Raw genomic sequence first — 27,062 nt, forward strand, 5'->3', positions numbered from 1 at the left:
GCAACTTGGGTAACCACACCACGGTGATCAACTGTGTTACCATCATCCAATCCTATCTCAGATGGCTCAATGGCATGGTTATGCATAGACATGCTGTCAATGTCTAAACTCTGGGTAAAGGATGTGGGAGCCACAACCTCAGTGTTAGACTAACCCTCTAAACCCCCAGGCTGTCCCTCTTCATCACTGCCATGATCACCAGAATCTACTGATACTCTGACATCAAACAGTAGGAGTTCCACAGTGCTGTTGGCAGGCTCACCTGTAACTATAGAAATAAAACACAACAAAGAGAAATACAAGAAAAAAAATGTTCAGACCTATGGCACATAACCCTGAGTTAAGTAATACTACATGCACTTACAATTACAAATATCGTTCTATTACACTTAAAGATCAGTTATAAAAATGAAAACTATAAAAAAGTTATAGTGATATAATTTGCAGGTGGTCGTGGAACCTCAGTAGCAGATGTGCCTAGACAAAATAGAGATGAGTAGAGATATGATAAGCATTAAACAGAAGTTCATGGGTGAATACTAAGCTGTCAGTGTGCAGACTGTTGCAAGCCTAACCAATAACCTGAGGTCAGAATTAAACCCTGTATCTTGTATCCATGAGGTTAATTTTAATTTGGAATGCCATCAGTGACACAAATGAGACTGGTACAGTTGCTCTTCAGTCAGACCACTGGATAGTACCGAGTACAGAAAATACACTTGTTATGCAACTTTCTCTGTGGCTCAAGGTATTAATGCAGTAAGATATTAGTAACACAACCAATAATGCAGGGTTTGATTCCAGTGTTTGTGAATTTTGTTTTTGATGTTTTGAAGTTACTATTCACAGTTACACAAATGATTTTTTGTAAGAACCAGAGCTATTGTTTGTAGCGATAACGTATTTGATATGGCTGATGCAGCAAATATGACATGGAATGAAGTGTGAGGGAATAAAAGTAGCAACATAATGAATGTGGAAAAATTGATAACTAATCCAAACCATTGCATATCTGTCAGAGTTATTATTCATGCCAGTAATACATTTCCTTTATAAAGGTGTAATTCTTACTTTCATATACGTCTATAAAATGAGCTTATGTAATCTATGGTGTGGTCCCTTCATGAAGAAGTGTCATTACATGAAGGCATGATGATGTCTAACAATGATGTAAGTCATCATGAGGCAAATAATGTTAAAAGATTGAATGCATCAGGGTAATGCCATAAGTGCTGGGTTCAGTACTTGATATTTTAGAAGGCCACCACTTGAATAAATTAGTACACTGCTAATTTTCTTTTTGTTATCCTTTTTTATTTTTGAATTTTCTACCTTTATGTAACACTTGGCATTGTATGTTGGTGAGTGTCTGCGATCACTAGCAGTCAACAGCAGTTCATTTCCTAAGGCAAAAACTGAAAAAAAAATGTGGATGCCTTCAGTAGCACAAATGAGATTGGCACCAGCACACTTCTGTCAGCACTCTGAACAGTACTGAGTGAAGAAAATGCACCTCTTACGTAAGTTTCTGTATAGCTCAAGTGTTAATGCTGTAAGCTTGGAGTAACAGCAGAGGTAATACAAGGTTTGAAGCCATATTGCAGATAGTTTTAGTGAGGGAGGTCAGCATAGGTATCTCCATGAACTTTTTATTGGGACTTTAACGTGAAGTGCAGCTGCCAAGTTGCAAAATGAAATTTACAACACAACTGTTTGGAATGAATCCTAAAGAAGTTGACTATACTATGTGTGATGTATTTTAAGCATAACAGGGATAATAATTTAAAGTGCACTTGCATATGTATAATTTTTACAATAGTTTTTGGGAAAAAGTATGATTCAAAACAAATATGATTATTCGGTGTTAGGACAGTATGTCATGTACTGTATATATGGCAGATTCCTCAACATGTTGTACTGAACTCAGCCACATCAGTGCATAGGAAATAGATTTACAGCAATAAAAAACAGCTTTTACATATAATTCCAGTAACATAACAAGTGAAAGCCACACACATAGAGACTTGTCATAGTTAGATCTGCAATCATATAGTAATTGTTGCACCTCAACCTACAAGCTATAAAAGTTAGTTATTCTGTGATATTAGCAAGAAAAGAACACTGTCAGGGTAAGGTATCACCTCCCAAAAAAAGCACAAATCCAAAATCAGAAGAGGATGATACTCCACAACAAACGAAGCAAAACCAGATGAATGAAAAGACAAGTCCTTTATTCACGTTGCTTGGAACGCTTCATCAGACTTCAGCAAACCATAAAATTTAAATCAACTTATATATAAGTAAAACACCAATGAAAAACACATTAGCAAGTCACATGTAAGTTACAAAAATACATCATTTCCTTTCCATAAAAATTATATAAATATATCATAAAGATCTCATGTTAATAAATGAATAGTAGAAGTAAAATATTAAAACATACTAAAACACATATTGCATAGTGAGACTTATTACTACTGTTTTAATGTTTCAAAGGTTTATCTAATAAAAATGGTCTCAATGAAAATTTATCATTGAGACCATGACCTTTATTCGCAGATAGCTTAATAATCCATTTTGCCTCAGCTTTTTCTGTCTTATTGCCAATATTACCAAGTCTTTCAGTCTCTGTTAACTGTCCTATTACTAAAATCTAAAGGCATGTGTGGTGTCATTTTGTACTACATGCTTGGCTAGGGCATTCCCTTCATTCTCTCTGTGTATAGCATACAAATGCTCTCGTATCCTTTCTCTTAAGGGTCTATTAGTCTTTCCTATATAGAAACAATAACATTTTATGCAGGATGCTAAATAAATCACATTTCTTGACTTACAATCAGCGTATTCATTAAACTCATATTTAACACCAGTATCTGGATGTATAAAAACATTAGATTTCATTATATATATACACTGGTTGCAAGAGCGACATGCAAATGTACCCTTTCTCTCAGAGGAGATCTTATTTTTAGGCACTCTCATAACAAAGCATACGTTTTAAAGATTTAGTATTCTTATAGCTAAAGGATGGTTTTTCACTCACTAAGTCTTTTATACCATCATCTAACTGTAAAATGTTCCAATGTCTCTTAATAATGTTGACAATAGAAGTATTGTTATTAGTAAAGGGTATCACTAGTCTCCTCTTATCATTATTCCTCACTATAGGTCTCTCATCTATGCTGCCTTGTTTTTTAATAAAAGGACGTCCTAGATGTGTACGTTCAAAAGTGTCCAAAGAATGCATATCTCTATTGCAATAGCCTCTATGCCTAAAATCACTTTCTACAGTTTTAATGCATCAGAAAACCAAATCATCACTAGTTATATTAGAAAAACGTTTCACTTGATTACTCACAATGTTTCTGTGTATATGGGGGGGGGGTGCATGCTACTTCTGTGAAGAATAGCATTCTTCCTACATACCTTCCTAAATACTTCTGTTTCTAGAGTATTGTCTTTTTTCCTCAATGTCACATCTAAAAATCAATTGTATTTTGTGAATACATTTCAGTCAACCTAAGAAATGTGGTAGTTCCATTGATATATAGAACAAACTCTTTTAGGAGCTCTAGTGTGCCTCCCCAAATTAAAAAAAGATCATCAACAAAACGTTTGTAATATCTTATAGAAGTGGAGTAAGCCAAATGTTCTAAAACATACGTATTCTCCCAGTATGCTAACACAAGGTTAGCATAAGAGTTTGCACAAGATGTGCCCATAGCTACTCCTTTAATTTGAAGGAAGTATTCATTGTTAAAGGTAAAAACATTGTGACAAAGAACCATTTCTAACAGCATTGTGAGTTTAATAACTTGATTGTTGCTAAGTCCTTTGTTTAACAAATATAACCTTAAGAAATCTATCCCTACATCATTGGGTATGCAGGTGAATAGAGAAACAACGTCTAGTGTTACCATATAATCTGTAGTTTCTAGAATATTGTTTTCATTGAAAGGTGCTAGTGTTTCCAAGAACTGTTTCGTATCACGTAATATAGATCTAGTAGATTCCACGACTGGTCTCAAGTTCTTTTCTAGAAAAATAGATATTGTCTCAGTTAACCAGCCTCTGCCAGATACTATTGGTCTAAGCGGAGGATTATGTGTGGTCTTGTGTACCTTAGGTAAACCTCTAATTACTGGTATCACAGGTTTCTCTATCAAAAAATATTTGTAAAGTTCTTCATTAATAATCCCACACATCAACATGTCATATAAATCTGCATGTACTGTTCTTATTAACTTATCTAGATCTGACATGCTCAGTCTCTTATAAGTAGTAGTGTCTGAGAGCATTTCTAACATAGTATCATGGTAGTAGCCGGTATCTAGAAGTACTGTAGCTCCCCCTTTATCAGCTTGTCGAATGACTATACTAGTATTGTTCTTTAAATCATGAAGGGCTAACTTCTCTTCCTTGGTGATATTGTAAAAATCAAGTTTTATATTGTCAGATTCAAAAAACTTCAACAAATCATCACTGCAAGCTCTTTCAAAACTTTCCAATAAAGGATGTATAGCAGGCATATAAGTAGAAGGTTTTTTAAAAGACATAACATCAGTATTAAAAACATTGTTGCCAAACTGTAAACCAAGTGCAATATTTCTAACAAAACATTTTATATCAACAATTAAATCACTTACATCAGTCCCCTGAGAGGGAATGAAGGACAAACCTTTGTTCAAAATCTTTCTTTCATTGTCCATAAGCATGTGACTGGAAAGATTAATAATCAAGTCCTAGTTACAGTTTTGAAAGTTTTTTTCTGAAGTTCTAACTGGCCTCCTGATATCTTCCTTTTCCTGGTTGTTGGTACAGGTGCTGACATGGTAGTTGTAATTAAAACATCAGTGTTCACTGTATTCACACTGGAGCATTGTTCACTGACTGTGTAATAACAACCTCAGTAAAATTAAGAATGCCCAGTGGCAAAAAAGACATATGGAGGCATGCATTAATTTTAAAGTTGTCCCTAGAGGTCTTCATTTGTTAAAAATGCCTACTTTTGGCTCTGCCTATCCTGAACTTTTGTCTAAGTGGCAGCAACTTAATTTAGATACGAGCTATGCCTACATGAGACTACTTATTGAACAATATACTTTAATAGAGTTGGAACTTCAGCAAGAAGCTATAGCTTTAGAAGAAAAACTGACTGCAGCCCTTACCAACACACAGAAAGAAGATTTTCTTTCTGATATAGCGACTACAATGCAAGCGCTGGATAATAAGTTATTATTGGCAAAAAAGAAGAAATTAGAAAGAGACTGTATGGATTTCTCAAGGGGGAACGTCTTCTCCTGGCCGAGAGAATCCACCAGGACAACATATGCACTAACATTGAAATGCCTTTCTCTGAGCGTAACACTTTATCTGCTCCTACTCCTTCCATGCCTGTTTCCTCTTCTCAGGTAGAAGCAGCAGTCAGTGAACAATGCTCCAGTGTGAATACAGTGAACACTGATGTTTTAATTACAACTACCATGTCAGCACCTGTAGTGAGAAGAAAAACTCCTGTTTCAGCAAGTGGAACTGTTTCAGCTGAATCTAATGACACTTCTCTTCGTTTTCCACTCCCTTTTCACCAGGAGATGAGGCGCAATTGGAGTCCACAAACAACCAGGAAAAGGAAGATATCAGGAGGCCAGTTAGAACTTCAGAAAAAAACTTTCAAAACTGTAACCAGGACTTGATTATTAATCTTTCCAGTCACATGCTTATGGACAATGAAAGAAAGATTTTGAACAAAGGTTTGTCCTTCATTCCCTCTCAGGGGACTGATGTAAGTGATTTAATTGTTGATATAAAATGTTTTGTTAGAAATATTGCACTTGGTTTACAGTTTGGCAACAATGTTTTTAATACTGATGTTATGTCTTTTAAAAAACCTTCTACTTATATGCCTGCTATACATCCTTTATTGGAAAGTTTTGAAAGAGCTTGCAGTGATGATTTGTTGAAGTTTTTTGAATCTGACAATATAAAACTTGATTTTACAATATCACCAAGGAAGAGAAGTTAGCCCTTCATGATTTAAAGAACAATACTAGTATAGTCATTCGACAAGCTGATAAAGGGGGAGCTACAGTACTTCTAGATACCGGCTACTACCATGATACTATGTTAGAAATGCTCTCAGACACTACTACTTATAAGAGACTGAGCATGTCAGATCTAGATAAGTTAATAAAAACAGTACATGCAGATTTATATGACATGTTGATGTGTGGGATTATTGATGAAGAACTTTACAAATATTTTTTGATAGCGAAACCTGTGATACCAGTAATTAGAGGTTTACCTAAGGTACACAAGACCACACATAATCCTCCGCTTAGACCAATAGTATCTGGCAGAGGCTGGTTAACTGAGACAATGTCTATTTTTCTAGAAAAGAACTTGAGACCAGTCGTGGAATCTACTAGATCTATATTACGTGATACGAAACAGTTCTTGGAAACACTAGCACCTTTCAATGAAAACAATATTCTAGAAACTACAGATTATATGGTAACACTAGACGTTGTTTCTCTTTTCACCTGCATACCCAATGATGTAGGGATAGATTTCTTAAGGTTATATTTGTTAAACAAAGGACTTAGCAACAATCAAGTTATTAAACTCACAATGCTGTTAGAAATGGTTCTTTGTCACAATGTTTTTACCTTTAACAATGAATACTTCCTTCAAATTAAAGGAGTAGCTATGGGCACATCTTGTGCAAACTCTTATGCTAACCTTGTGTTAGCATACTGGGAGAATACGTATGTTTTAGAACATTTGGCTTACTCCACTTCTATAAGATATTACAAACGTTTTGTTGATGATCTTTTTTTAATTTGGGGAGGCACACCAGAGCTCCTAAAAGAGTTTGTTCTATATATCAATGGAACTACCACATTTCTTAGGTTGACTGAAATGTATTCACAAAATACAATTGATTTTTAGATGTGACATTGAGGAAAAAAGACAATACTCTAGAAACAGAAGTATTTAGGAAGGTATGTAGGAAGAATGCTATTCTTCACAGAAGTAGCATGCAATATACACAGAAACATTGTGAGTAATCAAGTGAAACGTTTTTCTAATATAACTAGTGATGATTTGGTTTTCTCTGATGCATTAAAAACTGTAGAAAGTGATTTTAGGCATAGAGGCTATTGCAATAGAGATATGCATTCTTTGGACACTTTTGAATTACACATCTAGGACGTCCCTTTTATTAAAAACAAGGCAGCATAGGTGAGAGACCTATAGTGAGGAATAATGATAAGAGGAGACTAGTGATACCCTTTACTAATAACAATACTTCTATTGTCAACATTATTAAGAGACATTGGAACATTTTACAGTTAGATGATGGTATAAAAGACTTAGTGGGTGAAAACCATCCTTTAGCTATAAGAATACTAAATCTTTAAAACGTATGCTTTGTTATGAGAGAGTGCCTAAAAATAAGATCTCCTCTGAGAGAAAGGGTACATTTGCATGTCGTTCTTGCAACCAGTGTATATATATAATGAAATCTAATGTTTTTATACATCCAGATACTGGTGTTAAATATGAGTTTAATGAATACGCTGATTGTAAGTCAAGAAATGTGATTTATTTAGCATCCTGCATAAAATGTTATTGTTTCTATATAGGAAAGACTAATAGACCCTTAAGAGAAAGGATACGAGAGCATTTGTATGCTATACACAGAGAGAATGAAGGGAATGCCCTAGCCAAACATGTAGTACAAAATGACACCACACATGCCTTTAGATTTTTAGTAATAGGACAGTTAACAGAGACTGAAAGACTTGGTAATATTGGCAATAAGACAGAAAAGCTGAGGCAAAATGGATTATTAAGCTATCTGTCATGGTCTCAATGATAAATTTTCATTGAGACCATTTTTATTAGATAAACCTTTGAAACATTAAAACAGTAGTAATAAGTCTCACTATGCAATATGTGTTTTAGTATGTTTTAATATTTTACTTCTACTATTCATTTATTAACATGAGATCTTTATGATATATTTATATAATTTTTATGGAAAGGAAATGATGTATTTTTGCAACTTACATGTGACTTGCTAATGTGTTTTTCATTGGTGTTTTACTTATATATAAGTTGATTTAAATTTTATGGTTTGTTGAAGTCTGATGAAGCGTTCAAAGCAACGTGAAAGCGCTTACTTATTCGAATAAAGGACTTGTCTTTTCATTCATCTGGTTTTGCTTCATTTGTTGTGGAGTATCATCCTCTTCTGATTTTGGATTCTGTGATATTAACAGTTAATAAACAAAAATGATCAGTTTAGCCTTATTTTTAATCATGGGTTCAATTCCAATGGGCTGTCTTTCATAGTTTGTAAATGGCGTGTCCCACCAACTGATTATGCCCCAATTTTTACAGTTTTATTTATTGTCAACACTGACTTTTACCAACATCATAGACTATGTCATGACATATCAGTATATCACAAGAGTGCATGTATGATTACCATTCATCATGCCAGACAGCACGGCCAGCATCAGACATGCCCAGGGCTCACTGCCATAGTCACACTTGCAGTTTAATTTGAAGCAGTTATACACAAATTCCTCTGCCAGGCTATTTGTGTGTTTTGCAACACACAATCGCAGTTGACAAGGTTGTCTGTTATTGCACATAGGCTGGGACATGCGAGATCTCCACTAAGTGCCAGTTCCCTGCCATATTTCTGGGTATCCTTCAGAAGACATAGCAACTGATAATGAAGTTAGTGCTCAATTTAGAGCTCAAAGATGGTGCATAGAGGAGTTCAGGATCATTGTGGCCCTCCTTGTAAAGTGCTACCACTGTAGGCTACTGTTGGAGAACTATACCAGGCTTCAGTACAAAGCTGAGGTCTGGAATAGCTTGGTCAAGGTTGCCACCAGTGCAACTGGCATTCCACACCATGATGAATAATGTCATCACTATTATAGTGACATGAAAAGGCATAAGCAGGACATCCTCAGCTGATAGGAGGCACAATTTGCAACTGCAAACACCCCTGAGACATGTAAGTACAGTGATCCACCTGCAATCCCATGGATTGACAAGACAGTCCACTTTGTCATTATGTTTTTTTCTCTTCTGTTTTCTGCTCTCTACAGCTGCTGAAGAGATAGCCCAGAACAGGGAGGCACATCAGGAATGATTAGCTCACCTCAGAGAGGTACAGGGTAAGTATGCCTAATTAGTCTGCAGGATGTAATGTACACGTTACGGGATGTTACAATTGTCATTACTGCGATGAAGCATGATGTGTATATTCTCCTTTGTTTCAACATTTTGTGTCCCTTCAAATGTGTGATGTTAATTATGTATAGTTTGAGCTTCTGTATATTGACAAGGGCTTGAAAAAAACATTAAATATGTGTGGAACTGTTGGCTACATATTTTCCTAACCCACTATTATCCTGCTTATGTCTTAGTCATGTATCTACTATCCTATCTCCACTTACTTCCTGTTTATGAGCAGGAGTGGCCTTAGGTCAACTGGTGCCCTAGGCAAAAGGGCTCCACAGCACCCTCCACTACACCACCCAGTGCCCCCATGCTGGTCTACCTACACTAAATAAATATTAGAAAAACGCCCCTACTAGAGCCTAGTTGGCCTATGCCTAAGGCCGGCTATGTTTATGAGCACTTTGTACTGCATAGAGTGCCATGATTACACTCCAAAATTAAAAAAATATAAACCTGTAATGTGGTTCTGAAGCATGAAATCTGACCATAACAGCACTTTCAGAGGTGTTTAACAATTGTTACACATCCCTCTAAGCACTGTTACAGTCCAGTATCATGGAAGGGATGTGTAACAATTGTTAAACACCTCTGAAAGTTCTGTTATTCCCTTATTTCATACTGTTTTCATGGTCCCTTCAAGTGTGTGTGTGTGTGTGTGTGTGTGTGTGTGTGTGTGTGTGTGTGTGTGTGTGTGTGTGTGTGTTTGTGTGTGTGTTTGTGTTTTAGCACCTGACACTTGCCTTGCTTTGTGGCGTGATCATCTAATTATCACATTGATAGACTTGTCAATGGACAGTGGCAGGTGTTTGAATCCAGTATCTTGTATAAAATTATGAACATTATCATTTCTAATTACATATTTGCATATGACTTTATGGATGCATCTGTTATTCCAGCAGCAATAACATGCTTGGTCCCTTACATGTTTCATAATCATTCCAAACCTGCTCATACCTTCCCAGCAATAAGTGCTATACATTTGGCTAACTCAAGGATTTATGGGGAAACAATTATACAACACCAGGCACAATTTAAAAGTATTGTTGATATACACATTGAGGGTGGCAGCATTAATTTTTTAGCATGGACATGCATTTTATGAAATATTTGAAGTATTATACATAGATGTATGTTATCATGTAACGACTGTAGTATTCAGTGATGTAATACAAATACAATTTGTAAGGAAAGTACAACATGCCTTAAATATATGTGCAGTCATCACATATGATGACTGTCTAAGATTGCACCGCCATTATGCATATAATGAACACTTTACTGCAGTGATTCTGACCCACGTCTAAATGATTTCACAGAAAACATTATTATGACACACATATGTTCTGAAATGCATCAGATCTGACCTGTGCATATGTCTGCACTCCTTATTTATGTGAAGGTTGGCATGGAGCACTACAGACCACTGTTAATTTCCCATTCTAATTTCATAACTCAGAATATAATTACGTATGTGCTAATACTTTGCCCTCAGTCATACAAAGTATCTTATTAGCAGGGCACTTCAGGAAGCAATTTTGACCACCTAAAGAATACTGTCAGTGGTTTATATTACATGAGCATGTTTTAATGGCTTGTTGTATTCATGATATGATGACCTAACTGTGATGCTATCTAAATACTACATTATTATGTAAATTATGTTTGCACTCTAACATATTGTACTTGAATATGATGTACAATGTGAAACTTTTGGACACATACTTGAGTATTTTAAGTAGTATACTTTCCTATCTTTGACCTTTGTGTTTTGGAAATATTGACAATGGCACATCAAATAATGAAGATTTGCATAAAATGAACCTGAGCTAAACAGTCATGAATGCTTGGTTGTCACTTCACTGTTTTACAACTGTGATTCTCATCCATCATTGACATGGGCATTACACCATAATGTCACTCTGCTACATCTCACTCACACTACCACAATGTCCATGAATGAAAGGCTATGTAACTTACCCGACCATGATGTAATTTCTTGTGATCAATGTATTGCTGTTCTACTGCTTGTCACAATACATTCCTTTCCACCCAAATAGTGATGCACACTGTCTGATCTACAACACATTGATGATGTCATCCTTTCAAATGTGCTGTCTCTCACTCTTGTAGTCAAACTTCTCCTGAGGTGCTTGTGGTTGATACCTTGTGTAACTAGATAAGTAGGTGGTTTGATTCCAACATTAACTCACTTCTATCATCATGTGTGTGTGTGAATGTAAATGTACATAGGAATGACTTAACCCACAGATGTGATGTGTACACTTCCACTCATAAGAAACATTTACACTGGGAGAAGTCTCACCCATCAATTTCTTCTCCTTTTAACCCAAACATGCTCTGCAACACATTAATGAGGACACCTTTTCAAATGTACACTGTCTCGCCTCTTAGAGTCAGACTTCTCCTTCAGCTCTTGTGTTGGATACAATATTCTCTAGCTTTTGCAACTAGATAGGTAGTTGGTTCAAAACCAACACTGTCTCACTTGTATCAGTGTGTTTATGTGTGTGAATGTAAATCTTGATGAAGTGGCTTAGCATATGGTTTTGATATGTAGGTTTATATCTGGAGAGAGTTCTCCCACCACTTTCAGTCCCTTTTAGCACACATATCTCCTTTGCAACAGAATTATGATGTCATCCTTTCAAATGTACACTACCTCTCATTAGAAGTAAGACTTCCCCTATGGTGCTTGGATTTGGTCCACTTTTCTCTAGCTTATCCAGCAATGACTCACTTGTGTCTGTGTGTGAATGCAAATCTACGTAGGATTAGCTTAACCTTCAGTTCAGATATGTATTTTTATACCAGGAGAGGGTACTTCCCAAACTTTGTCCTTTTTAGCAAACACCTAATTTTCAACACAGTTATGATGTATCCTTTCAAACATCGCAGTACCTCGCATTTGTAGTCAGGCTTTTTTCTGTGGTACTTGCAGTTGATGCAATGTCCTGTAGCTTCTGTACTTATATAGGTAAGTGGTTCACATCCAGCAAATGCTCACTTCTATCAGTGTGCATGTGAGAACCTAGACTTTGGTAGGAACTGGCATTGCAGTTACGTTATTTTTACATCTGAAGTGTTGAACGAAAATGCAATTATCATATTTCACTGCGTTAATGAAATTTTCTTTGTGTGTTATCGGTGTTGGATTTTAATATTAAACTACATTCCTATATTTCGGCTCTACCGTCATTGGACTTCTACAGCGTATTGGGTGTGTGTTCCTAGGTATTGGCATCACCCACAGGTCTGATCAGCACATATACCAGGAGAGGCCTCTCCCAACACTTTTAGCTCACACATCTGCTTTGTTAAACAATGATAATGTCATTCATTGAAATGTGCTTTATTTCACCCTTGTAGTAAGACTTCTCCTGTGGTGCCAGAGGTTAAGACAATACCCTCTAGATTTTGGGCCTTACGCAGGTAGGTGTTTGAATGTGGGATTCTCTATATATCATGCTTGTGTGTCACAAGGATGACTACATTATCCAACAAATGCTATTGTTTACAGCTCCACTCATGCAAGAAATTGCCTTAGGAGAGAAATCATACTGCTCTTTCACTCAATTTTAAGCCACACATACGCCTTCTAACACAAGGATAATTTCATATCCTCAAATATGCCCTGTCTCACACACATAGTCTGACTTCTCCTGTGGCATGTGTACTTGATACAATGTCCTCTACATTGTGCAATTAGATGGCTCCCTATTGAAATGTTGGCACTCAGAATGAGTGCTGACAACCCGAAAAAAGGACCAAAAACACAGGAGAAGAGCGAATCTCGAAGATCGTTTTTCTCCTTAAAACTTCTTTTTGTGGAGGGGGCACACCCCCCACACCACTCATGTGAGTGACATGCCCCTCACACCCCCAACAGCAACTCCAACATTGCCATACCTTAGAGAAAATGGAATATTCGAAGAAATGGCATATAGGACTTGCTATAAAGTCCAGTCTTTCTGCCATTCAGTCTCCATATTTAGGACAGTTAATGTGTTCAGATAGGCAGCTGATCAAATCCAGCAGTGAATGAACAGTAAGACTTTATGAAAATCTAATGATAGGGAGAAATGAATTCAACCACAGTTCTAATGTGTGGATGTACAGTGGGAGAAGGATCCCCCACCTGTTCCATTTTAGCTCAAACACTACTTTGCACCACTATGATGATATGATGGCTTCAAATATGTTATGTTTCACAATTGTTATTACACTTCACCTGTGGTGCATGTGATTAATAGGCATTTTTCTAGCTTATGGACTTAGGCAGCTTTTCAAATCCATCAAAGGCCAACTTATTGTCAGTGTATTGACATGAAGCACTGCCTTGTTGAATGTTTCCCCAAAACTTTCCATCCCTTTTAGGTGACACAGGCCTTTCATCACATTGATGAGGTCAGTCCATTTAAATATATGTTCTGTATCCCTTGACATAACATTTTTCCTGTGGCACATGCAGTTAAGACTGACTTCTGTAGCATGTGCAGTTAGACAGACAGTTGTTCAAATCTTGTAAAGTGTATATATATATATATATATATATATATATATTTGGATGAGAGTGGCTTAAACAACAAATGGTTATATAGCTAACTCACAGGTGTGCAAAAAATATTATTCCTAAAGCCTTTGGATCCCGCAAAAGAACTTTTAGTATATACATAACCATCCAAAATATTACTTATTTCACACTTTGAAATGTGGTCCATGTACATTAATCTCTCCTGTTACAGAAGAAATTAATACACATCTGTGTGGAGACTGGTAGGTAGGTGTTTGAGTCTGGCAAGGTATACCTACTGATTATAGCAGACAATACATACAGTCATTATTTGCGTCAACAAAAATAATTCTCTTTATTCAATGACTTCATGAAAACATTTACATATGGCTTTCATTATTTTGTTTATAATTTAAGGGTTTGAAAACAAAAATGGCTTATTCATCACTTCTTGATGTGTACTATGCTGTAAATTGCCAAGGCTGTGAGTGGACCTGTGTTATGATACATTGTGGTTTTGTGGTGGGTAGTTGATGTTACTGCATTCATTTCTATACTTCATTATGAACATGCCCAGTATAATGATATATTCTGTGCTCACTGTTTAGTACAAAGCAAATAATGTAATCAGTAATCTGAGACAGTCATTGTTATTAGCTTTTATATGTCAAAACTTTACAGTCTTAGCCTCTGTCTGCTTGGCTCTGCTAACATCTGGGCAATAGAGATAGTGGTGTATGTACAGAGGATGTGAACATTTGTTACAGATCAATGTGCAGCTTTTGCATATGAAATGTAAATTTTCTACAGTCCAATTAATATTTGCCAGTAATGCTGCACCTGTTTTGTAAGCTATTGTTATGTACTGTCATACAGTAATGCTAATGTGATCCACAATACATACTTCAAGGGAATATACAATGTACAACATGCTGTTACACTACATTCAGAAGTGTAGTGTGCCAAATTGTGTTTATCAATATGTATTGTGTGGCAATTGCAGCAGGAAGGGCGCAGGTAGTATAGATGCTTGCACTCCTAAAAATACATTATGCTCTATCAAGGTTTAAATGATGCATGATACATTTTCCTTGTAGCTGATATCATTATACAAGAATGGTGGCAAGTAAGTTGTTTTGCTGTAACTCTTCTATGGGCTAACTATACATTCCTGGTTTCCCTATAACACAGACCTGAATCATGTGTGTATGCTGACAGTCCTATACACGCAAGTCAGTGGCCACATGACTGACTACACATGAGATTTGCCTTGATTAATGTGCATGTTAGTATTATGTCATGGGAGCATGCCTCTCATTTTTCTAATGCATACATTTCATGTCTGTTATACTCACAGATATGTAAGTATGCAGAGTGGCACACTGTTCTGTTGAAATGCCAATCAAACTGACAGTTCTGTTAATGTCAGGTTCATATGGATTGCAGTTCAACTTCTTTAATTGCTTCCGTCAATTCAATAATTTAACTAACCTAAACCTTGCCAAATAAACCAAACGTATTATAGGTACTTAAAATCAATATTACAGAACAAGCATGTTCCCTCCTTCAAGAATTGTCTTCCATCCTGTTTTATCCTTCCTCATCCATCCTTTAAAATCAGTGTTAATAGTCTTAACAATGAAAAAAGAGGGGATGCCACTGAACTTCCCTCTTTCTCCTTTATTCACCAACCTTCCTGCCTCTCATTGCCAATGAAAAATGCTCTGTCTTACTACACTGTTTTACCAAAATGGTCACTATTGTAAATAACATATGTCACCAAAACCTACAAAGGGAATTTTAATAAATATGTGTGTGTGTGTGTGTGTGTGTGTGTGTGTGTGTGTGTATAGTTTGACTGCGTAGTAATTGTGTTGTGCATTTTATCTTATCAGAATTGTATTATTTTTCTTTCTTGTGCAGTCTGTATTAAGATGGAGGCTGAAATTGTCCACTGGGATCAGTTCGCTTCTCCAGTTAAATAACAAAGAAAAAATAAAATAAAATAAATTAAAACAGACCTTCCTTTTCAAATACAGAGAAGCTCTCCGACAGTCCTCAGGTTTTTCACCATTTGAATTACTTTACAAGCACAGGGTAAGGTGACCCCAGATCTAATCTGTGATGAATGAAAGGGTAAGTGCAGTTCCCATAAGATGTCTGTTATGGATTATGCCCTGCATGTCAGGAGTCAGGAGCAGACTTAGGGAGCTTGTGAGGTTGGTACAAGAGTACCTAACATAAGCACAACTGAGAAAAAAGTTCTGGTACATCCAGATAGCTAAAGCCTGAGAATACACAGTTAGACAAAAAGTGATGGTACTTACTCCTGTTTGACAGAATAAGCTGCTGTCATCATGGAAGGGACCATACACTGCTGTGAGAAAAGCAACTAATGTTAAGTATGTGGTGGAGCTACCAGGTACGAGACAGACAAACTCTGCAATGCCCACATGATGAAGTATTAGCATAATAGCGATACATTGGTACTTAGTGTCTACAACGGGCTCTAGGATGATTTAAAATAAGAGGCATATGTTATAGTGGGTGTTTCCTGTGAAGCTGGATCTGATACCTCAGGGGATGAGGTAGTGGTTTCAGAGTGACTACTCCTTTCATAGGTTCAGGAAATCTGAGCAGTACTACGGGAGTTTGGGAACATGTTCACTGCTTACCCAGGCTGATGTGGACACACCAAGAACCAATCAGAAAAATGCCTTATGAAAGAATACCTATGTGACTTAAGTAAGCTATGCAGGAGGAGCTGCAACAGATGTTCAATCTAGGGGTAAAATCAAGAATCAAACAGTCTCCTGCCTTTATTGGTTGCGCAGGTGCTAAGAAAAGATAGGAGCATAAGATTCTGTGCAGTTTCGTCACCATCATCTTCATCATCAACAACAGTCCCCTTTTCCAGTTTTTCCATGCTATCTAGGTACTTTGCCAGCTGTCACCACTTCTATCTATTTAAAGCTAGTCTTCTGCCTTCTTCAATAGTTACACATGCCTGTTTAAGGTTCTTTCTTATGCCATCCATTCATTTCTTGGCTGAATGTCCTTTTTTGTGCACATGCGACTGAGTCACTGCCATTTATTTTCATTGACATTCTCTGTAACTGGGGCTATTTTGGCTTCTGCTTTGAACTCCTTAGTTCTTCATCTGACCCACACTGTGCATCATGCTGTCTATCTCAGGTACCACAGTGTGCATCATGCTGTTTATGTCAGGCACCACAGTGTGCTTCATGCTATGTCAGGCACCCACAGTATACATCATGCTGTCTATGTCAGGTACCCCAGCGTGCATTATGCTGTCTATGTCAGGCATCCACAGTGAGAGTAATGCTTTCTATGTCAGGTACCCCAGTGTGCATCATGCTGTCAATGTCAGGCACCGCAGTGTGCATAATGCTGTCTTTGTCAGGTACCACAGTGTGCATCATGCTGACAGTGTCAGGTACCCCAGTGAACATCATGCTGTCTGTGTCAGGTACCCTAGTAAGCATCATGCTGTCTATGTCAGGTATCCCAGTGTGCATCATGCTATCTATGTCAGGTACCCCAGTGTGCATCATGCTGTCTATGTCAGGCACCACAGTGTGCACCATGCTGTCTATGTCAGGCACCACAATGTGCATAATGCTATCTATGTCAGGTACCATGGTGTGCATCATGCTGACTGTCTATGTCAGGCACCATTGTGTGTGCAATGCTATCTCTGTCAGGTACTCCAGTGTGCATCATGCTGTCTATGTCAGGTACCCCAGTGTGCATCATGCTGTCTATGCCAGGTACCACAGTATGCATCATGCTGTCTATGACCGGCACTTTATCTCTATCACCTCAACACTCATCTACCCAGGTTTTTGCATTGTACAAAAGCACTGGCTTTACCACTGTTTTGTACACCTTATTTTTCACCTCACCATTCTTCTGTCACACATTACCTCTGACACATTGTGCCCATTGGCTACAGCACTTCTGATTCTAGCTTTGGCCTCTTTATTTAAACTTACTTTCTCTTCAACTACACCACACATATGCAAAAAGCTGTTAAAGTGTTCCACTGTTTCCCTTCTCAGTTTTGAATGTTGTCTGATTTCTCCCACTTGCTGCCAAGATTACTGTCTTGTCTGTACTAAGTTTTATCTCCTCTGCCTTCAGTTTTGCATTCCAGCCCCCTATCATTTGCTGGACTTCCTGCGTCTGTCTGTACTGGACATCATGTGCACCTAGCAGCTTTGTTGATGTGTCTCCTCCATCTATTTACTGATGTAGTCCATCACCAGCATGAGAAGCAGAGTAGCTGTGTGCTGATACACATTCACTCCCACTGGGAATCCCCATGTGAGTCCGAACACTATATGTACTTTGGTCATTGGGTCCTGGTACATGAGCTGTACCAATTCTACCAGTGTTTCTGGGACTCAAACCACTGCAGGACTGCCTAATGTAGCTTTTTTGGAAGCCAGTCATAAGTTTTCCCCAAGTTCAGGTATGCCCAGCTGTACTATTTCCTCATCTTCAGCTTCTTTTCCACTATGTCTCTTACTGCAAACATCAAGTCAGTTGTACTATATCATGATCTGAATCTGAACTGCTCATCTCCAATCTTGCTTTCTTCTAGTGTGTGTATTCATTTATTAATGACCATTTCTAGTACTTTTATGCAGTGTGACATGAGTTTGATACCCTTGTACTACTTGCAGTTGTGACTATCCCCTTTATTCTTCTACACAGTGACACTAAAATGATTATTGTCCAGTCATCTGGGATATGCCTCTCTATTTGTACTACAATGAGTGCCCTTAGGAGACATTTTTCCCTAAAGTCCCCAGTACATTGAAGATATCTGCAGTAACTTCATCTGAGTCTGCTGCTTTCCCTAACTTTTCATCCTTTATGCACTTTGTATTTCTATGGCAGGATCTCCTTCCTCTTTCATCATTGGCTGTACATGCAGCAGTGCAACATATGTACAATTGTCTTCATTCAGAACCTTCTTGAAGCGCTCCTTCCATCTGTCCTTAGGAAACTAAATAGTCATACAAAGTCAGATGCTTACCCCATGCCTAGAACAGATAAAGCCTTAGAGCAGCTGGGGGAGCTATGTATCTGATTAACAGTGACCTGACTAAGGGTTACTGTCAAATATCCTTGACACCCAAAACAAGGCACAAGTCAGCTTTTGTTACTCTTTTTGGTTTGTATGAATTTAACAGAATGCCCTTTTTGATGATAAATGCCCCAGCAACTTTGCAGAGGCTGGTAGATGACATCCTGGAGAGGATGGAGACTGTGGTCATGGTTATATAGGTGGTATTGTAATCAGATGTCAGTCCTGGATTTAACATATTTAACATATTAGAGATGTGCTGAGCAGACTAAAAAAGGGTAGGGTTAACTATCACGGCAAAGATGTTGCTAACTGGGAATGGGAGAACTCTCTCACTTTTGTCATTTGTTTTGTTGTGGAAAAATCTATGCAGAACCTGACAAAGTGGAGGCTATCTGGGGTATGTCCTGCCCCTGTTACCAAAAAGTAGGTGAAGGTATTCCTTGAGACTGGGGATAGTTTAAAAGTTTGTCCTAACCTATAGGACAACAGCCAATCTTCTTTCACACTTTATCCAAAATGACAGACCAGGTAACATAATTTGGACATATCTTGAGAGAAGGCATACCTAAAGCACATGGAATGTTTGAGTTAACCCCACCCCTGCTCGCATACTAGCCAGTTCTAATTACAGGCAATACTTTATTATGCGGGTAGATGCTTCAAACCATGGTCTGAGACTGCACTTCACCAGGTCTCTTCAAAATGTGAAGCACATCCAGTAATGTGTTTCAGTCACAGACTTCTGGCAAGTGAGAGCTCCTAAGCAGCTGTGGAAGTCACATGATTGGAGATGGTTTGGGCTCTTCAACAGCTTCAACCCTTCTCATGTGGTAGAAACCTTACAGTGGTTACACATCAGAGTTATAGTTCTCTTTATAAATAATTATTCTAAACTTCACAATGTACTATTAACCAAAAAAAAAAAAAAATTGGAGTATAGATAAATAAATAAAGTGTTGTTTAAATCAGTGCACCCTGGCACTTAGCATTAAAAATGTCTTCAAATGGATTGCAGAGCTTCAGAACATACGTTACACAGAAATGTTTCCATTAACACCTCCTTATTCTGTGAGCAGTTTAAACAGATAATAAATAAAAATTTAAACAGTCAACAACAAATGACGTGACCTGTTCTAAATGTTGACAACCCAACAGACATCAGGATTATAAAAAAAGAAACAACCAGCAGTGTATCCAACAAATTTTGTGCATCAGACATCAGGATTATACTGTAAAAGTTATTTAGCCTCATTCCTCAACAGCAGTTGCTTTATATTGCTACTCACTTCTGTGGGGCCAAATTACTAACATAAAACACAGTCATTTAAATTGCCCTTATGTGTAGGATTAACATGCTGTACAACTGGACTGAAAGCACAATTATGTTTGAATCCTGAAAATGTTTCATTGTCCCAAGTTTGTACTAATGGTTATGCCCCACCTTATTAGGACTGAGGTCACATTTAAAACCATGAACCAACATTAGCAGTAACATAGTTACAAAAATTATTGATGGCATATGTATATCCATTAATCTGACAAAACTGAACTTCTGATTCATATGTCCCTACTGTACAAAAATGTCATTCATGCATACCTCATCTTACATTGGTTTTAAGGGAAAAATATTGGTATTAATAAAACTCAGCAGATTACTAGCACTTTTATAAAAAACACAATTTGATTTAACAAGATCTCCTTTAGATTTGTGTTTGCTAAAAACACTTTCCAATTTCAAGAAAAATATCAATCAAAATATTAAAGAAAGAACACCAGGTTGAAACAAATTAAACAGTGTCCTTATTCATATCCACCTTGTCGTATCATCACACTTGTGTTCTTATGACCTGGGTTTACATGTAGTCACTGCCTGTCTTTCATCTTTGTCTAATAAATCAGGAGTACATTCTCTCTCTATTAGTTTATTAAACATATATTTTCGTACTGCCTTGTAATCATCCAAATATGTAGTGCTCCTTCTCATACATAAAGTCTCACTGTAATGCAGGTGAGGGAGGGGGTGTTGACTCTCACTGGGTAGAAACATGTTAACTGCAGTGGGCTTTTGAGGTGCTAGGCTCTGACCCTTCCACCTAGGTTACATTTTAAAGCACTGAGGAGACTTCCTGGGATGTTATCAGACAACTAGAACCAATGTTTTTGAGTTTGCTCAAGACTACTTCAGTTCGACCAGGAGACATAATCGGGTGGGGGAGGGGTGCCCACTAATTCTTTTATAGTAGCGGTGGTGCTTTCCAGTGTTCTGAAGTTGGAGGTACATTTGTTAATGAGAACAGCAATAACATCTTTTAGTGTGAAATTCATCATGCCCTGAATTCTAGGGAACTACAATCCTGAGTACTGTCTTTAAATTTCATTATTGGAACTCTTTGATATTTTTGTCCATTTTATCTGCAAGCTTAAACTCCTAGGAGGTCTTGCTGCCATACTGACAGTATGTTTTCTCCTTGTTTTGTTATGGCAGTATGTTTTCTCCTTATTTTGTTATGGTAGTATGTGATTACATGCATTGTCATGCATGTGTGTGAATGCTTGTTTGTGTGTCTATATAATGTGTATATGTATACAGCTTTGTTAGCTGAAGAACCAGAGACACGCATATCAAACATATACACATATATATTTGTGTGTGTGTGTGTGTGTGTATAAACATATATATTATATTATATAAATATATATATATATATATATATATATATATATATATATACACACACACACACACACACACACACACACACACACACACACACACACACACACACACACACACACATTTCTACATATATATATATATATATATATATATATATATATATATATATATATTATATATAGATAAATAGCATTTTTTATTTCTACTCTGAGTAGCACTAATGTTGAGAAAAGAAGATACCACTTTCACAGCTGGAAAGATATCTTTCTTGGAAAGTTGGTTACATATGTATAAATATGAACAGTGCAGTGGTATCATTGTCATCACACAGCAAGAGGTTCTCCAGTTCGATTCTCATCTGGAGTGCCTTCTGTGCGGAGTCTGCATGTCCTCCCTGTGTTTGTGTGGGTTTCCTCCAGGTGCTCCGGTTTCTTCCCATGTTACAAAGACATGCATCTGGAGCATTTCTCCCTGGGCCTCCTCTGAAAATTGGCTTTGTTCCAAGTCGAACTTTCCTGGTTAACAAATGTTAAATAAATGCATCATCAGACCTAACACATCTACATGATATGTCATTTTGCACACATAATTGTGCATATAGATACTACAAATGGTACGTTGCTGCTTTTCTCAGTACTGTTGGTGTCTACCTCAAGTGTTTTGTTTCATTGTGAATTACTGATGACCTTTGATTGAAGTAGCTCTTATGAACTCCATGATTCCTGTTTTCATTTCAATTACTGCTGTTGATTTGTTTTTCTATAAACAGTACTTTCCATTTTTTTCAAACTGAAACTTTTCTTTGTTTTCACGTAACCTCCATTGTAGCAACTTTCTAAGTGTCTGCGTTCTTTTCAATGCTCTTTCTTACTGAACGCATGGAGTGATTTGCTACTATATGCAGCATTAGTGGTTCACTCATGTCTGCTCCTATGACCTGAACATAGTGACAATTACCTGTATGGGCAGGTTGCACTTTACTGGTTGCTAATACTTAACAATTTGACACTTCAGAAGTAGAAAATACATAAAACATTCAATACAGAAAACTTGTACAGCATTTTTTTTTATTTTGATACAAAGGTGACAGTGATCAAATCAAGTAACTGGCAAAGTACATGTAATATCTACAAGTAGATTTCCGGTGTACCCTTAGCAAAAAACTGAACTTTAGAATGAGTGGAGGTTCATGTGAGATATATCTCCTCAGTATACAGTCAGGCTCACATGACAGATGCAGTCTTTGTAGGTTACTACATTCATAATGCAACCAGTCTTGAAACATTACTAAAAGTACAAATGCAGCAACTGAGGTTATCATTGAGGCATAGGCATACACAGGAAAATAAGCAAGGGGGAGCAGTTGTTTGCTGGTCGTCTTGCCAGGGATCCCACATAGTTCGCCACAAAACATCCTGTGAATGCCTATGGAGTAAATACATTGTACAGTAAATGCAGTAAAGATGTCTGTACAGAATAGTGCATTGAAACAATATTTATTTATAAATTCCTACTCACAGTGCTATAAAAATATTACACTTCAGAAAAACAAATGAGCGATTCTTGTAAGCTCCTTAAAGACACTGGAGGATTCTAGTTCAGTATTTCCCTGTACAGTGGTGACCCTTTTAACAGGTGAAAACATATACAGCAGAAGTCAAATGTAAACAAAAATATTAGCTCATTATCAGAATTCATTAAGGTATTTGTGCATTGGAGCTTGTATTTTGCCACAAGCAACAGTGAGTTAGCCATAAAAACTGACAGCTCTTTTTCCCCTAGAATGCACAATGATATTCATTATTTTTGTGCTTTTTGTCATATGGCTTTACCAAGCAATGCTTCATCATCCTTTTGGTAAATAAATGGACATGTCAGCTGCAGTTTCGTATTGCACTTCATTAAGACTAGCATCCTCTCTATAGGGGCAGTTGCAGGACCACATCTGCCTGGCAGTTAGTGCAGAGAATTAAGCCTATGGACTGTTAACATACTACTTCCTGTAGTACAGAGTTTGATTGCCTAGGCTTTTGTCGACTATGTGACTTTGAGCTAGTCCCTTACCTAGACAGTGCTTTAAAGCAATTGAGATTTGGGCTGGGCTCTTTAATGATCTCCTATGAACTGGATCTAAAGTAGGCAGATTGCTAGGCAGTGTTCTTTTTATGAAAAGAATACAGGCTGAGATTTGACATTTCTTTGAAATTGTAACGATATTATCACATTTTCACAGACTCTTCCTTGCCCCTAGGAATAACAGCTATCACTGTCATCTATGCCAGTCCAACAAAGAAACATGGTATGTATTCTTGAAAAATTGCTGTTTCTGTAATTCTAAAAAACTGCAATGCTCAATGTACTCTTAAACGTGCTTCAAAATTCCAAAATGAAAGCAATGTAAAAAAATTTATCTGAACAACAACTAAAAGGTAATATTTAGTCTGTTTGAAAGTAGATATTAGAATAAAAATATTTTTTTCCCTACTGATGTTTGCTTTGGGTTGCTTCTGTAAAATGTAATGCATGTATTACATCTCAACTAATACTGTAATTATCTAATGCATGTACCATCAGGAGGGTCACCTGATGAAGAGTAATGACAACAAATAATCATTTTATTGAACACTACACGGTCAGATACCCTATGAGAACAGAAAGGGTTGTTGAAATCAAATTTGGTTTTCCTACATTTAATTTTAAAATGGATTAAAAAGTATTCATTTCCCATTGTTTTCCTTTTACAATCCTCAGCTCCCTTTTGTTGTTCTTGTTGATGGACTGGTCTGTGGCTATGTATTGCTGGATTCTATAAACAATTCCTTTTGTGAAACTGTACTGCTCTTGAAGAATGCGAACATTAATTACTTAGATAATGCTCAATGAGTACATGTTATATTGCACTTATTGCATTGTTAATGTGTAAGTGCATGTTGGAAGCTCATATGCTGTCATGTTGGGTATCACCATACATGATGTCATCAATGTTTTCCAAAATGTTGACAAATAAGGAGATATAGTAAGGACTGGATTAGAATGCACATGCTTTGTTTTTTTTTCAGATCCATTTTCACGTTTTTTGAGAAACGCTGCATGTCATGGCATAGTACAACATGCATTTCAAGACAGCTGCTGCAAGCACTGGAGGGATGCAAACACTGAAGTATAAACTCTATCACTGTTATCAGGCCACAAAATAAATGACTCAGGAAAAAAAGACTGTTGCATCTAGAGGTTAAGCACATACATACAGCTTACTAACACCAGATAAAAATAACAGTACCAATTTGTTAACCAAGTAGACCCACAGCCCCTTTTTAGTGGCAACTCAGGAGCAATGTTTGGTTAAGTGACTTGCTCAAACTCACAACAGGCAAATGAGAGCTGAGGGAATCAAACCCTGTACCATAGAAACTACATCTCACAACCATTATCCTCAGTGCCAATGGCTAGACAAGGCAGTCTCTTCTCAGCAAAAGGCACAGTTTATGGTCTCCCTTTGAACAGTTTGTTATAATGGGGATCTCTGCCTTCACTGACAGGAGAAGCGAGACAAACAATTTTCTTAAACATTTTTCAAAATCAAGTATGATATGTGTGTGTGTGTGTGTGTGTATGCAAGTCTTTAAAATGTTAATTTTATCAATATAATATCCATTTTGTCCCAGTTCACAGAATGCTTAAACCAATTTTGTATCTGTACTTTGTACTTAAAATACAAGCATCCTGCTTAAATATGTTGTTAACATCATTGCCTGACATTCTTCTTCTAATGTGTTAACATGAAGCTTAAGGATAATTTCTTTTAGGAACAAAGATTTTAAACAAATAAACCAGAAACTGCAGCTGGACAGGTTTGAGGTGCAAAGTACTTAAAATAAATAAACAACAATATCCTTAAATTAAAAATAAAATCTGCTGTACATAAAACATGTAGAAAATATATGCTGTAACACATTAGCTTTACATCACAAAAGTATTTACTGAAGTGCAATACACAAATATTGATGAAATGAACAAATACTTAACTGTACTCAGGGAGGAATTACATGGAACTTGTGAGAGCAATAACCTGTATTAAAGACGAACAGGCAAATTCACCTGTGATAAAATAATGCAAATTATGTTCACATTTGTCAGGACTCTAATAAGCAAAAATACACCTGCAAAAAAGAAACCATATCTCTATGTATGAAAGCAGTTATGGTGACTGCCTTGTTTTGGCAGAAGTGCACTTTAAAGGCATTGTACTCTTAAACTTCCAGGAATATACTGATTGTTCCTACAAGAGCTATATTTGGATCAGATACTCAGCCAAAATGTTTCAGCCTTTTAGCAGAATAATGGGGGTCATCTATTAAAAATATATCAGCAAAGCAACTGCAGAAAGGGGGTGACGGAAGGCTCAAGACTTATAGCAAATGAAGAATCGGGTAAGAATTGTAAAGCTGCTAACACTATGACATTGCTCAAGTTCCAGATGCAGGTGGTGCTACAGTTAGACCAATGTAGCCTCTTCTCCAAATTTTTAGTGGGGTAGCAGGATTTAAATTACACCACTGCCATAGCATAGACTTTCATACTGGTCAAAAATGGGAAGATAGGCAGGTGGCCATAAGCTGTTGAATATCCTTGCAGGATGGTGTATCAGCCATTAAAGGTACACCAGAGTGATATAAAAGTTTTAAATTCTCCTTCTAAAATGGAGCCTGTGGTATTTAATCAAAAGTATGCATATCAGCTGCTTGAAAAATGTAGGGATTACAATGCACTACAGTGAACTAGCAAACCTGACTTTCCTGGTATATTCCAGACAATTTTCCAGATTGTCAGTCGTCTCTGTGAACTAGTAATATTGATTTCAGTATTGTAAGTAATTATACTGTCCCTATTACTACACCAGTATAACCTTTATTTGTACTGTTTCCTACTGCCAAGTGGAGTCCCCAGACTACTGGTGCTCTGTAGTGAGACACAAAAAGACATCCACTTGGACTCTTACACTCAGGTCTTACCCTGGAATTTGTAGCGTAGGGTGGCTGTAGAGAGCTAGTGTATCTGTGGATTAGCATGGCCACTACTGACTACTCTTAGGAGACTTCTCTGATTCCACGAATAGGCATAGATGTCCTTGTAACATATGCCAGGCAGGTGAAACATTTGCTCGTGAAATTCCATTCTGGTGCAGGCTCAAGGCTGCATCTTGCCCAACATTTATCTTTGTCATGTGCTTGCAAAACCATTTCCCTTTGTACAGCAAACAGAACATCCTAATTGGAATTTAATCCTTCCTTTCTTCTTAGCCAGTCTTCCAACAATCCAGGTTTATTTCCAGCCTAGTTTAGTCAGGCACACAGATTTGTTTTCTTTTATATGCATTAGCAGTCCACCCAAACCACTCTATAATGTTGATGGCATTGCTCCATGTAACATAATAAAATGTAGGGTATGAGAATTCAGCAGTCTGTGCA

At 37.1% G+C, this 27,062-nt stretch overlaps 1 protein-coding gene across 1 annotated transcript in view; it reads right to left on the reverse strand.

The window, feature by feature from the left end:
* Window positions 1–22,634: 22,634 nt before the first annotated feature.
* The window catches only part of RPS6KA2 (ribosomal protein S6 kinase A2), a 2,145,504-nt gene continuing 2,141,076 nt past the window's right edge, over window positions 22,635–27,062 (reverse strand). Inside the window, exon 21 of the mRNA XM_044069491.1 lies at window positions 22,635–23,019. Within this exon, the coding sequence (XP_043925426.1) occupies window positions 22,912–23,019 (108 nt within the window). The 3' untranslated portion in view covers window positions 22,635–22,911. The remainder of the gene's footprint in view (window positions 23,020–27,062) is intronic.

This window comes from Protopterus annectens, chromosome 1.part0, assembly GCF_019279795.1.
Source record: "Protopterus annectens isolate FY-2018-M chromosome 1.part0, PAN1.0, whole genome shotgun sequence".
Taxonomy (NCBI): domain Eukaryota; kingdom Metazoa; phylum Chordata; order Ceratodontiformes; family Protopteridae; genus Protopterus; species Protopterus annectens.